General features: G+C 48.6%; 5 protein-coding genes across 5 annotated transcripts; 4 read left to right on the top strand and 1 right to left on the bottom strand.

Annotated features, from left to right (window-relative positions):
* The first annotated feature begins 759 nt into the window (after window positions 1-759).
* LY89DRAFT_690365 (cupper/zinc superoxide dismutase) lies at window positions 760-1,745 on the top strand. The gene is made up of 5 exons (XM_018216084.1): window positions 760-842; window positions 1,094-1,273; window positions 1,326-1,477; window positions 1,525-1,621; window positions 1,678-1,745. Exons 1-5 carry the CDS (start codon window positions 830-832, stop codon window positions 1,698-1,700), a joined length of 465 nt encoding a protein of 154 aa, XP_018063674.1. The 5' UTR covers window positions 760-829; the 3' UTR covers window positions 1,701-1,745.
* Window positions 1,746-3,181: 1,436 nt separating this feature from the next.
* LY89DRAFT_598179 (uncharacterized protein) lies at window positions 3,182-6,068 on the top strand (the record flags this gene model as incomplete). The annotated part of the gene is made up of 2 exons (XM_018210025.1): window positions 3,182-3,971; window positions 4,021-6,068. The coding sequence occupies 2 exons, from the start codon at window positions 3,182-3,184 to the stop codon at window positions 6,066-6,068; spliced, it is 2,838 nt and encodes a 945-aa protein (XP_018063673.1).
* Window positions 6,069-7,969: 1,901 nt separating this feature from the next.
* On the bottom strand, window positions 7,970-9,505 carry LY89DRAFT_598083 (uncharacterized protein; the record flags this gene model as incomplete). Its single annotated transcript, XM_018210016.1, has 4 exons — window positions 7,970-8,375; window positions 8,398-8,565; window positions 8,694-9,173; window positions 9,231-9,505. 4 exons carry the CDS (start codon window positions 9,503-9,505, stop codon window positions 7,970-7,972), a joined length of 1,329 nt encoding a protein of 442 aa, XP_018063672.1.
* A 140-nt stretch (window positions 9,506-9,645) lies between these two features.
* Window positions 9,646-10,738, top strand: LY89DRAFT_283927 (uncharacterized protein). The gene is made up of 4 exons (XM_018206476.1): window positions 9,646-10,006; window positions 10,078-10,169; window positions 10,222-10,478; window positions 10,560-10,738. Exons 1-4 carry the CDS (start codon window positions 9,786-9,788, stop codon window positions 10,599-10,601), a joined length of 612 nt encoding a protein of 203 aa, XP_018063671.1. The 5' UTR covers window positions 9,646-9,785; the 3' UTR covers window positions 10,602-10,738.
* Window positions 10,739-12,084: 1,346 nt separating this feature from the next.
* On the top strand, window positions 12,085-13,220 carry LY89DRAFT_657633 (cytidine deaminase-like protein; the record flags this gene model as incomplete). Its single annotated transcript, XM_018212436.1, has 5 exons — window positions 12,085-12,396; window positions 12,479-12,640; window positions 12,701-12,829; window positions 12,939-12,988; window positions 13,028-13,220. Exons 1-5 carry the CDS (start codon window positions 12,259-12,261, stop codon window positions 13,218-13,220), a joined length of 672 nt encoding a protein of 223 aa, XP_018063670.1. The 5' UTR covers window positions 12,085-12,258.
* Between the last annotated feature and the right edge of the window lie 6 nt (window positions 13,221-13,226).

Genomic DNA, 13,226 nt, shown 5'->3' with positions numbered 1-13,226 from the left:
TAGGACGCCTGGTCATGGTTTTCTTCTTGGAAACGGCACTATCATGAGAACATGTGAAGAGAAAAATAGATCTATATCTACAAGATAGAAGCAACAATAGAAACCCGCAGTAGAAGGATTGGGACGACCCTTATCTGCCTTGTATCCTTGATTTCTCGATTCCGAAGAACTGGAAGTGAACCATGGGTCCTGCGCCGTACGGCAGTTAGAGGTTAAAGTGTGCCGTACATATGTAGTACGAGAAAAACAGTTGATGTTTCATGTTGGTGCAAAATCCAGAATCAAATGTTTGATTCTTGTCCCAAGTTCAGCCACGACAAGACAGTTGCAATTCTTGATGTACTCAATCAGGTTCCCATGCTTCCACGGCGTCGGCGAGGTCTTGAGAAGCTGCAGCTTATGGGCGATGTAGAGCGGAAGCTGCGGAATACCTATCCCTGTTTGGCTATTCGCTTCAAACTTGATGCCGTGATGTTGGAAGTTGCTCTCGGACTTCTAGTATCCGAATTAGAAGAATGTTTCGTTTCATAGCTGTCAGACTGCTGAGAATTCCTTTTGACAGTCCATAGCAAGGAGAGAACGACCAGGAGATCGAAAGAACTATCGTAGAATACATAGATGCCTCCCACGTGATAGCTTGTGCTGCCCCTCCGTCGGCAGCACCAGGCCGTTTGAGTTTGTAAGCTCAAGCTCTTCCGACGCGATTCGAACATCCCCGCTTCGGACTTTCGTCATTTGTTCCCTCTCAAACTCCATCCTTCGTTTCCCACTTTCCACAACACTTCAATTCAGAAATCAATCATCAAACAAACAACCAAAATCAATCAAAATGGTCAAAGCAGGTGCGTGTGCATGTTTCTTTATTGCGGCCCGTTCCTGGCTTCGTACCACTCGGGATTCAAGCTGGATGGCGGGGTCGCTAGAGACAATATGAGCATGATTCGACCTCATGGGGCGAATTGCAACCCGGATGGTTACCATCTAACCTCATTTTATCTGGTATTCTATCCAACTACAGCCTGTTATTCTACTGTCCTCTGCTGCATGATGCACTCTCCAGATCCTTGCTGACCTTGTCGCTCTTCTATTGCAGTTGCTACCGTCCGAGGAGACTCGAAGATCTCTGGAACCGTTACCTTCGAGCAGGAGTCTGAGAGCTCCCCCACCACCATCACTTGGGATATCAAGGGCAACGACCCAAGTGCTAAGCGTGGCATGCACGTCCACCAATTTGGTGACAACACCAACGGCTGCACATCCGCTGGCCCCCACTGTCAGTTCTCAAATATCATACATCATATCGGGATAGGACTGAACGTTTCTAGTCAACCCACACGGCAAGACTCACGGTGCTCCCACGGATGAGACCCGTCACGTTGGTGATTTGGGCAATTTCGAGACCGATGCTCAAGGCAATGGCAAGGGTTCCACTACAGACAAGCTCATCAAGTTGATTGGCCCTGAGAGCGTCATTGGCGTACGTTCTTCATCTGATATTGAGTGACTACGGCTAATGAGATCTAGCGCACCGTTGTTGTTCACTCCGGAACTGATGATCTCGGCCAAGGTGGCAATGAGGAGTCCAAGAAGACTGGCAATGCCGGTACTCGACCTGCTTGTGGTAAGTAGCTCTTTAGCCTTGCTTACTTTTGAGCTCTTGCTAACTTCAACCTTCAGGTGTTATTGGCATCGCAGCTTAAGTTCCTAACACAGAAAATATGTGGAAGGGTATGAAAAGTAAGCCGGCTTAGCTCTCTAGTCAGAATCAAAACTATGCACACGAACTCTATTCCTAGGAAGCCATGAATTGATACCTTCTTTGTGATCCTTAACCTCGGTGCAAAGCAACTTTTAAGTCACAAATTGCTACTTGAATTTTGACTTCTATCAGTTCAAAGGAAAAGGTCGATTCCGTAGTCAACTTGTTCAACACCCATTTTCAGAGACCAAAGAATTTCTGGAACTCAACAAAACTTGAACTAACTCTTGTATTGTAAAGGTTCCTTGCATAACAATGTCCAACACATCCCCACATGAAATAAGGCAGGGTTTGTCCCCATATCAGATAATACACATGTATCTAGAACGGACACAAGTATATCCTCAACTTGCTAAAATCACGCTATTTCACAAATTCAAAGGTCGGCATTTCTCAAGACAGCCAAAAACAGCCAGAAGTGTCAAGCTGAGCGCCGTGTCTAACACGATCATCTACGGTGGATGGAATTCAAGCAATATAATCAAAGAGACGCTATTGTCCTCTACTCAAGGCCGGCCTCTGGCCTTTGTTCCAACTCCATGGATGTGATCTCAAGATAGCAAGATAATAATAGCTCTTCGACCCCTCCATTACTATCAGCACGTGGTCGGCAAAATTTCCTAAAACAGCTACGCCATGACACACCGCCATGGATCTATGGGAGGGGTCGAGTTGTGCACACGAGCTCTTAATTTTGAAGTGTTGATCTGTCTTCAACGTTGACAATTTGTTGCCCCATACCCACCGCGATCATTGAAGACTGCAATCTTGACTTGGAAGAGAATTTGACCACTTGGACCTGTCCATTGAGAAAATACCAATTCAAAAAGTGAGTAAACAATCTCATTGCTGTCCAGAAAAGTCCCCTCCCGCAGACGAAAGGCCGCATGCCGTTACCCTACTAAAGAATACCTGTGGCCAAGAATGGAAACGAAAGAAGACCGCGCAGAATACTTTAGGACTACAAAAGAGGCTATTGGAGTTAAGCTTGTCGTTTCAATTCTGCTTTTGCTCGTAGCAATTGCTGCAAATTGTACCTGCCTTGTCTACTCGCCCCGGTCCACTAGCCAATACCAAAACCTACGTCTACAGCAATTCATCTGGACCTTTGAAAGCTGCATATATGGTTTAGGCTTCCGACAGCGTCCGCCACATTCTTTGCAGAAGCTTTCCTGCCGGCCAATCGTACTTCAAAACTGCTACGCTAAAGCTCCGGAAGCACACTCGCAACCGCAACATTGCAAGGAAATTTTACAAAACCAAGACTACGCTCATGACACTTGGTTACCAACCAAACTCAACATGCCTGTCTACACCCACAAGATCGGTTATGCGACCAAGCAAAGCAGTCCTAGCCGCAAGTCCTCTACGGAGTCGTCGAAGACTTCACAGAGTAGCAATAGTAGAAGTATCTCTGCTAACATGATTGCCCCATTTCCAGCCCCGAAGCCTACGATCGAGCCATTTCCTGCGCCAAAGCCGTTTATTGAGCCTTTTCCAGCTCCAAAGCCAGAGCTCGAACCGTTTCTTGCGCCAACGTCCAAGCCAGCTAGAAAGCCATCTCCTCTATCTGAGTCGTCTCCTTCAGGAAAGAAGTTCGCCCCAAACGTCCCAGCCGCCGACTACAGAAACATGGTTCTTCAAGCAGCTAGAGTCAAGTCGGTCCTGAGTGGCGACAGTCTTATTCTGTGCTCGCAGACAAATCCGGACGCTGAGAAAACCCTCTCTCTGGCATATTGTACATCTCCGCATCTGAAGAAGGAGGGCGACGAACAATGGGCTTTCGAATGTCGCGACGCATTGCGCAAGTTGGTCGTAGGAGTGAACGTTCAATTCAGCGTCCTCTATGCTATACCCAATACCAAGCGAGAATATGGTCTAGTCTATCTTAATGATGGACGACGTCTACCTGAGGAAATGGTCAAGCAAGGATGGTTGAAGCTCAGAGAAGATGCTGGTAGAAAGGAAGACTCCGAGGAAGCCTTGCAACATCTTGATCAATTGCGCCTCCTCGAAGCAAAGGCTCGTGCAGATGATCTTGGCATGTGGCAGACCAGCGGAGGCCGTATTGAGGTTAAGCATGACATGGGTGATTCTAAGGCCTTCTTGGACGAATGGAAAGGCAAGGAGGTTCGTGGGATAGTCGAGCGTGTCTTAAGTGGCGACCGTATGCTTGTTCGCTTGTTGGTGTCACCTACCAAGCATTATCAAGGTAGATAATCTCTTTCGTGGAGAGAGTTTCAGTAGCTAACATATTTCAGTCATGACTTTGGTTGCCGGTATCCGCGCTCCCACCACCGAACGAGTTAACCCCTCCAATGGACAAGTACAACCAGCAGAAGAATTTGGTAACGATGCTAGGAAATTCGTCGAAGCCAGATTGTTACAGCGAGAAGTAAACTTGGAGATCCTCGGTCTGAGTCCACAAGGTCAACTTATTGCCTCCGTAAAGCATCCTAGACATGGCACCATCGCGAAGCATATCCTGGAAGCTGGTCTGGCAAGATGCAGCGATTTCCATTCAACCATGCTAGGAAGTGGGATGGCCGCACTCAGGGAAGCCGAGAAGGTAGCTCAGGAAGGCAAGAAGGGTGTCCACAAGGATCACGTTGCAAAGGCAACATCTGGAGGCAGCAATTTAGAAGCCCAAGTCACCAAAGTCTTCAGTGCAGATGTCATCTTTGTCCAAAATCGAGCCGGAGTCGAGAAGCGCATCAATCTTAGCAGTATCCGTGGTCCTCGACAAAACGAAGCTGCTGAAGCACCCTTCAGAGATGATGCAAAGGAATTCTTGCGCAAGAAGGTCATTGGAAAGAAAGTACGATTAAGCATTGATGGTACTCGTCCGGCAAATGGCCAGTATGATGCCAAGGAAGTTGCAACAATCACTCTGAATGACAAGAATGTCAACCTCCTACTGGTTCAAGAGGGCTGGTGCTCTGTTGTTCGACACAAGCGAGATGATTCCGACCGCGCCCCAAATTACGATGAATTGTTAGCCGCAGAAGAAGTCGCAAAGAAGGAAGGCAAGGGAATGTGGTCCGGAAAGCCAGCAAAGGCCAAGCAATACAACGATGCATCGGAATCAGTCCAAAAGGCAAAATTGCAAGTAGGCAGTCTTCAACGTCAAAAGAAGATCCCAGCAATTGTCGATTTTGTCAAGGGCGGATCTAGATTTGTTGTTTTGGTTCCTCGCGAGAGCATCAAGATTACCTTGGTCCTCAGTGGTATTCGAGCACCAAAGTCGGCTAGAAACCCCACCGACAAGAGCGAACCTGGTGGACAAGAAGCTCATGATCTTGCTACTAAGAGACTGACCCAGCGCGATGTTGAGATTGATATTCACAATATCGATAAAGTTGGTGGCTTCATTGGAGATCTCTACATCAACAAGGAGTCTTTTGCCAAGATTCTGGTAGAGGAAGGCCTTGCAACTGTCTGGCAAAGCCAAGCTGAGCAGTCTGGTACTGGGAGCGAGTTGTTTGCAGCCGAGCAACGAGCCAAGGCCAGCCGAAAGGGCATGTGGACAGCTTGGGATCCATCTCACGACGGAAATCCCGAGACTGAGAAGCCTACTAATGGTACAAATGGAGATGCTGCTGTCCCACGTGCAAAGGATTACCGACAAGTTGTTGTTACACACATGGATGAGTCCGGAAAGCTAAAGATTCAACAAGTCGGCACTGGTACCTCTGCTCTTGAGACCATGATGGCAAAGTTCAGGTCTTTCCACTTGAACCCAGCCAACAACAAAGGCTTCGAGGGTCCTCCCAAGACAGGCGAGTACGTTGCTGCTAAGTTCAGCGAGGATGGAGAATGGTACCGTGCTCGAATCCGTGCCAACGACCGCACTGCCAAGGAAGCCGAAATCGTTTACATCGACTTCGGTAACAGTGAGAAGATCGCATGGTCTCGCCTCCGTCCTCTTACTCAACCCGAATTCGCCCACACCAGCCTTCGTCCCCAAGCCGTCGATGCAGCTCTGTCCCTCATTCAATTCCCAACCAACAAGGACTATCTGGATGATGCAATCAACTTCGTCCAAGAGATTACTGCTGGCAAGGAACTGGTTGCAAACGTCGACTACACTGGATCAGACGGAACCCTGTTCATCACCTTGGGCGAGGCAAGCGCAGCCGAGACCATCAACGCAGAGATCATTGCTGGAGGCCATGCTATGGTTCCTCGCAAGCTGCAGAAGTGGGAGCTGGGCATGTCTGATATTCTGAAGGGTCTGAACGAGAAGCAAGAAGAAGCCATTCAAGGTCGACGCGGTCTCTGGGAGTATGGTGATTTGAGAGAAGATTAGAGGATTGTGCATACACTGCGTTGATTTTCTGCTCTCTCTTTCGCGATTGATTGTTTGCATTCATTGCGTGGTTGGGAAAAGAATTCTTCTTCTTCTTCTTGAAAAAATGCATTGCATGGATGGATGGACAAATGATTGCATAGCCAGACAATACTGGGTTGCAGGTAGATTACTGCGAACCTAAACGAATAAATGAATAAATGACAACGATTGTTTCCGTTCTCGTCCAGTGAAATGTGAAATTCCTGCCGTTGTCATATGTAGAGTCCTTTCCCGTCTCATCATGTTATTTGGGAACAATTTCGTACTTTTACAAATTTAAATGCGTGAATATTGCTCCAGTTCTTGGTGAGAGACGAAAAGGATTAGAAGGGAACGAAGAACACCGGAGTAAACACACGACATGATATGACATGGCAGAAGCGAAGGTCCCGACAGAAGAGACCCTCTGGCTTGAAGATGTACAAGAAAACCCACTCTCTTTCTATACATACACAAACAAGTACCCCATTCTTAGAAATCTCATGCAAGCCGACATACTTATCAGGCTCCACTAATGCCCTCTCTATTTCCCCCCTCTAACACTCCCTTCAATTATCGGCTGTTAAAACAATTATACCCACGAAGACGTACTCTCCAATTAGACGATATTACTCTCTCGTCCGGACGGGTAGGAAGGAAATACTAACTCGTCCGGTAAAAGAACCTCCCGTCTTCTGGCAAGCACACCATGGAGTTCCACCGTACGTCTCGCCAGACACAATCGTCTTTCTCAACACCCCATTTCTACAGATTTTCTTGTCAAATTAATGGGTTTTTTTTTAAATTTTTTAATTTTCGTCCAATCGTGGACACAGGATATGAGTTGGTCTGTGCGAGTCATCAATGTTGGGTGTGAACAACTTGCCAGATCTGCATTACGAATGTCCTTTATCCGCCGGTCTTCAGTGGTAGTTATCCTTATCTTACTCAATTTGAAAGAGGAGCCTTGTTCACTCTAAGGGGACTGTCAAAAAATTAACTGGATGGATGGACCGGGCTTCCACTCGTACCTAGGTACTGGACGTCCTCACTAGCAACATCTGCCGGCTACATATTAAAACGTGATAAAAAGGAACGGTCTTTGTTTATTTAGGGTAGGATAAGAAACGTTGTGGACTGTTCGGTAGTATCCACACATCAAAATCAGCGCATCAAAGGAACCTTCCCTCCATAAGGTCAAATGCGTGAATCCTACCACCACTTCCCACAATGTCAGAACCGGTAAATCGTGCCCGCCCAACGAGAAGGTATAAAAAGAACACCTCCTCCTCTACCAAACAACAATAAACTCCCCTTATTTGAGATGAGATGTTATGCTCGCCGGGTGCGTCCCGTCGATCCCCTCTACTTGTTTGTCTGTGGCATCCTCTTCCCTGGTGTTTGCTTCCGTTGACGGTCATGTCCATCGAGGCTTGGACACGGAGGTATAGTACAGACGAATGGTTCTGAACATTGCGTTGTTAAGCTTATTAAGGTTTGGCTGTATATAACTGGACGATGGGTGAGAAAAAAGGCATAGGTACTGAAAGATTAACGTCTAATATCCTTTATAAATGCGTTGTTAAGAGAATTGCATTCATTTGGTAAGACATACCTGTAACCGGACGACCAGGAAATTCTTACTTGCAACAAACGAAATTATTCTTTGCATTCAACCATGAGAGAGTATTGTTATGATACAAATAGTACCAGACAGACAAGTAGCAAATGCATGTTCCAAGGATTGAGGAAAGTAAGTAACTTCACAGCGAAGAAATGAACGAGTCACTAGGGAAAGAGAATATAAAGGTCAAAGCAAGTTGTATTGGCACAAGTTACATCTGGTGTACATGCCTCCCAAGTCAGTCCGTCGCTAAGGTTCAGCGTCCATGAGGACGACCATCAAACGCCGGGCGCCAATCCCCAAGAGACTTTTTGCTCCGTCCAGAGCCCGCCATCGGACCCCTTCTGCCATGCTTAACATAGGAAACCTCTCGCTCTCGTCGTTTAATTGTACTAGGTCTGAAAGCAAACTCCGCCTCCTGTTCCTCATCTATAGCTACGTCCAGCTTAGGAAGAGTATTTTCTCGTTCCTTCTCGATAACATGTATCGCCCAAAGAAGTGTCATGAGAGCTTCCACACTCGGTGAACTGCCCAACTCATGACGACTAGGACCCACAGAGGAGAAACAGTTGGAGAGCTGCTGTTCAGACGCTAGCCGCATTGCCACCATCGTCGCATCCTTAAGAGGACGCGCCAAGTTGGGGCTGCAGGCTAGCAGTCGTCTCAGCAAGCAGATCCGAAGACTGAGTCTCGGGCGCGGGCTGGTCGTCGTTGTTGATGTATTCATCGAAGGTGAAGTTGTCAAAGACGCCTTCGTTGTAGTGAGCCATATTATCAAATTCAGAATTGAATTGGTTGGCGATAGCGGGGAGTTCGTTTTCAAGGAATTGACGATCTGCGTCAGGGGTATGGCTACGGTCGAAATAACCTCCGAGCTCAAAGTTAGCAAGAGCGTTGTGATCAAGACTCTGAAACCCATAACCGCTGAGACTGAATCCATCCAGGGCCTGGGCTCCTCCGACTGACACTGCAGGTCGCACAACATCGCGGCAGGATGTTGTGTCAGGTCGGAGGAATTGGCGTTGGAGGACTCAGCAACAGGGCGGATCTCAGGAGATAGTGAGGCTGGGTTGACAGTCTTGACTGGTTGAGGTAACGCTTGTGTGCTGATTGGTCGGCTTTCAATTTCTTGTTGGCCGAATATGGTGGTTGTGAAGGTTACTGGACTCGATTGTCGGAGCTCAGCAATAGGCGATGATGCGGCTGGTGAAGAGGCGAAGACGCTCATGTTGCCACCCTTCATTTGTTCCAGTTGGCGTTGAAGGTGTGCGTTCTTTGCTTCCATATCTGCCAGGCGAAGTTCGAGGTCCTTGGCTTTCCGCTCGACGGCCATCTTCTCAGCCTCGAGCTTCTCGACCTCTTGTCGCTTTCGTTCCCTTGATGATTGAGCTGCGCGACGGTTTCGGAGAACTCGCTCTACTCGTCGTTGCTCTTTCTCATCTTCAGTCTTTGCTCGTTTTCTGGAAAGCGGATTAGCTGATTGGTCAACGATAGTAAATTGTTTATCCAGTATGTACCTCGGTGGCAGATTAGTCTTGGGTTCTGGTAATTGTTGCCCCCACGATTTCCTCTTCTTGACTGGCTTCTTCTCGGGCGCAGGGGTGCCAGCGACACTGGGATCCATCGAGCCTCTGAAGTTGTCGTCGTCGTATGATTGAGGAGTCATGGCATCGAGAGGCTCCATGTCATCGTCGAAGAGAGGTGGGTATGCGGTACCTGGCGTCGAGACAAAGCTGTCGGCCAGGCTATCCGCAGGGGAGTTCTCGAACTTGATGTGAGTAGTGGACTCCATTGTGAGTGAATGTACAATTTTGTGCCGGTGATAATGGTGGTGGTTGTTGTTGTTGTTGGTAGCTTGCTTGAGTGTATCTGGATAGCTTGTGCCTGTGTCCAAGTCCCTCCCGTCGCTCAGTAGTTGTAAGCTGCAGGTTAGGCCATGACGAAGGGGACACAGTGGCCTTGGTACGCTGGATGACTCAGTGATCCGGGCAGGCAGCAGTAGTATGCTGTCGACCCAATCAACGAGCGGCGTGTGGGTTGTCGGTGCTTTCTTTCTGTGATGGAGGCTATCAATGCTATGGAGTCGAGAAGGAGCAGGATGGTGGGAGGGAAGATGTGTTCTTATGTTCAGGACACAGTGGTCTCAATTTAGGCGAGAGCTGACCACCCTGCACTGCGCCTTTCCGGAATGGGGATGGGGGCCATGGCTTTTATTAGCCCCCCCTCGCCTCCTTCCCCTTCCTTCCTCCCTTCCTCCCTTCGATGAACCTCGTAATACCCGTGTAATTTCGAAGTAAGTCTCTCACTCCCTGGCTGGGTCGGGTCTGGTCTCTGGTTACGCTTGGCTTGACGACTTGGACTTAGTCCCTTTCCTTCCGCAGCGCTCCATGCATTCATCCGCCCCACACGGAGAGCGACGACAATAGAGTCAAGACTCCAACAGTTCACCAAAAAAGGCATGGTTGATAGCCCGGTCCCAAGGAATCCCCATAACTCGTGGAACAACAGAATCTGATCGAACTCCAGCCTGTTTCACAACGGAGTCGTGCACCGTGGCGCGGTACTTGATTTGTTACACACTTACGAACGACCAGACCACAATTGTGAGGAATAGGGGTCCCGGCTGTCGTCGATCAGCCAGCCAGACCCATCCTTGGTACCCGAGAGAGAGAGCTGCTGGTCCGGACGGAAGATGGAGCATTCTTCCCACGGAACCCCGCGTATCACTGAGATTCGATATGAACGAAGCCTGGATTCAGAACACTGTACGACCTCATCAATTTGATAAAATGAAGTTCTCTATCCTCTGTATCTTCTGACCAAGATCGTCTTGATCGCCATTCCAGGCAAAAAGAATACACACCACGAGATGGATCTCGCCCTCCTGAGTCAGCCATGGCAGTCAAGAAAGCAGCGATTACCCCTTTATGTCTCCAAAAACAAAAATATCACATAGTTTGCGTGCCCCTTGCAGCCCACACATTCTTCACGCCTCACCTCAGATCTGCGCACGGAAACATATCAACAACGAGACGGCCGCACAAGCAAATCAGAGCATTGTTTCGCCCACGGCATCACATCACATTAGTCGCGGCCTCCGTCCGTCCCAAGAAAGTCAACTCCTCGTGTAACACTCAAAACGAAGCCTGTACGAGGATCGCCTCAACCATCAGTCCATGCGTGCACGAAATTGAGTAACAATACTCTGCCTCGCATAAATCTCTGTATTATCAACTGATTCAGTTCAAACTCATCCCATCTCATCGAGACAAAAAGAAATTTACCTTTCGATATTGGCAGTGTTCCGAAGAACCCTAATCTGGACCCCTTTCCCTTTAAGCCGGAATCAGAAAAGAAAATCAATTTAATTAGATTGACGGCGGCCCGTCTCGCCCTCACGCCCTCCCTCGTGTACCAGTGCCACATGCAATGCATCGGTATCTTTGGGCCCGTCGCCGCAATAATTGATACGAAAAGAGAAAGTGCTGCTGCAGAAGCGCTGAAGAAATGTGCATCGTGGTGAAGGCTGAGCAAGCTTCGCCGTCCTTCCCTATTGGATATTCTGTCTAGACCAATGCAATTGTGATGACTGCAGAGCATATCAGCTTTGCCTCGTTTCTTTTCATTCGCATTCTGTTTCAAATCATCATTCTTTGTTCGCTCGGCGGCCGTCTCTCGTCAGATAGGTATGGCACAGTAAGCATGTTCTTTTTCCTCTTTCCATCATTTTCAAACCGATCATCAAGTTCGGATCATCTCCATCCCTTACCCTAATCCTCCTCCTTACTCGAGCCTAGCGTATTGCGCACTTGACTCCGTACCACACAGACTCTGCAGGGGCACCTCTCTGTTTCTTCCCCCTGACACACGGAAGTTTCAAAGCTTCGATTCTGGAAACGAGAAAGGGCTCTGTGCGGGTTGCCGAGAGATGGTGGCGCACATGAATTTGTATTTTTCCATATTGTGGGAGAGATCATGAGGGAAGGAGAATTTTTATATTGATGCATGGGAGGAAGGGAAGGGAAGGAGGAGATGGAGACATTAATTCATTGATTAGGAGTGCGGGGTGCATGATGGAAGGGCAGGAGAAGGGAGGTTGTGCATGGGGAAATTAGCAGGTGGGTGAGAGAATATATGTGTCACGTGGGTGTCTGGGGGAAAGAGGGCAGGAGGAGAAGCTGGTAATGGCTTCATGTATCTTTTCGTAAAGTGAGTATAGAATATAAGAAGTACTCTTGTGAATTCAGTACTCCCTAGGTATCTCAGGATAGGTACACTTACTTAGACTTAACGATTGAGTCACAAAATATATCACGTGTATAGACCTCTCAACCTTGGAATAGGTATCCCAAGGTCTGCATTTTCCTTCCCAATCCGAACCAGAGAGAATCACAAGAACCTCTCTAAGCTTCCCAACTTCTTAAAACTTCCCAAACCTCTCAAAATCCTCTCTAACATCCTATCATGCAACACTAACACCAAACTCACTCTCCAACAACACCCAAACTTCCATCTCTCTCTAACTCTCCCATCAAGCGACCAAAAATGCCCCAACCAACCCCCCTATCCCCCTCGCTTCCCACGCACCCTCCAATCGCAATCTCCCTCCCCGCCCACGCAAGAGCCATGTCCCCATCCGAAATCTCCACCCACACGACCTTCATGCGCGAAGCTCTCTCCATGGTACTTTCTCCTCCTTCCTTCCCTCTCTTCTTTCCACCAATCCCCAACCCCTCCTCCTCTCTCTCCAACTCACAAAAAACAGGCCACCCACGCCCTCCACACCTCCGAGACCCCCGTAGGCTGCATCTTCGTGCACATCCCTACCTCTACTATCATCGCCCGCGGCTGGAACCAGACGAACGCCTCGTTTAACGGGACGAGGCATGCGGAGTTTGTTGCTTTGAATGAAATCCTCGGCACCCCAGTGAATGGGGAGGATGGGAGGGATGGGGAGAATGGGGGGAATGGGGAAAAGGGGGAGAAGGGAGGGAGATGTGGGATAGAGGTGTTGAAAGAGTGTGAGCTTTATGTCACGGTTGAGCCGTGTATTATGTGTGCGAGTTTGCTGAGGCAGGTTGGGGTGCGGAGGGTGTGGTTTGGGGCTGGGAATGAGGTTGGTTTTTTTTTTTTTTGGTTCTTGGGAGGAGGCGATTCTCGAGAGCTGGGAGTTTTCTAGTTGTCTTTCTCTGTCACTTTTCACAGTGCTAATTATTCCCTGGTAGAAATTCGGGGGCACAGGCGGAGTGCTCAACATCCAGAGCGGGAACGGGAGGTGGGATTATGAGGATGATGATGAGGGGGATGGGGAGAGGGCAAAGGAAGAAGGTGATTTTGAGGTGTCGGGCGGGTGGGGGAGGGAGGAGGCTATTGTGCTGTTGAGGCGGTTTTATGTTCAGGAGAATGGGAGGGCGCCGGAGGAGAAGAGGGGGAAGGAGGGGAGGGTTTTGAGGTTGGATGTTGAGCCTTTGGGTGATGGGAAACGGGAGGAGAAGGAGGGTGGTTGAGTGAGT

The sequence above is a fragment of the Mollisia scopiformis genome, assembly GCF_001500285.1.
Source record: "Mollisia scopiformis unplaced genomic scaffold LY89scaffold_29, whole genome shotgun sequence".
NCBI lineage: Eukaryota > Fungi > Ascomycota > Leotiomycetes > Helotiales > Mollisiaceae > Mollisia > Mollisia scopiformis.
Note: the sequence above shows the minus strand (reverse complement) of the source record. Positions and strands in the feature narration are given on the sequence as shown.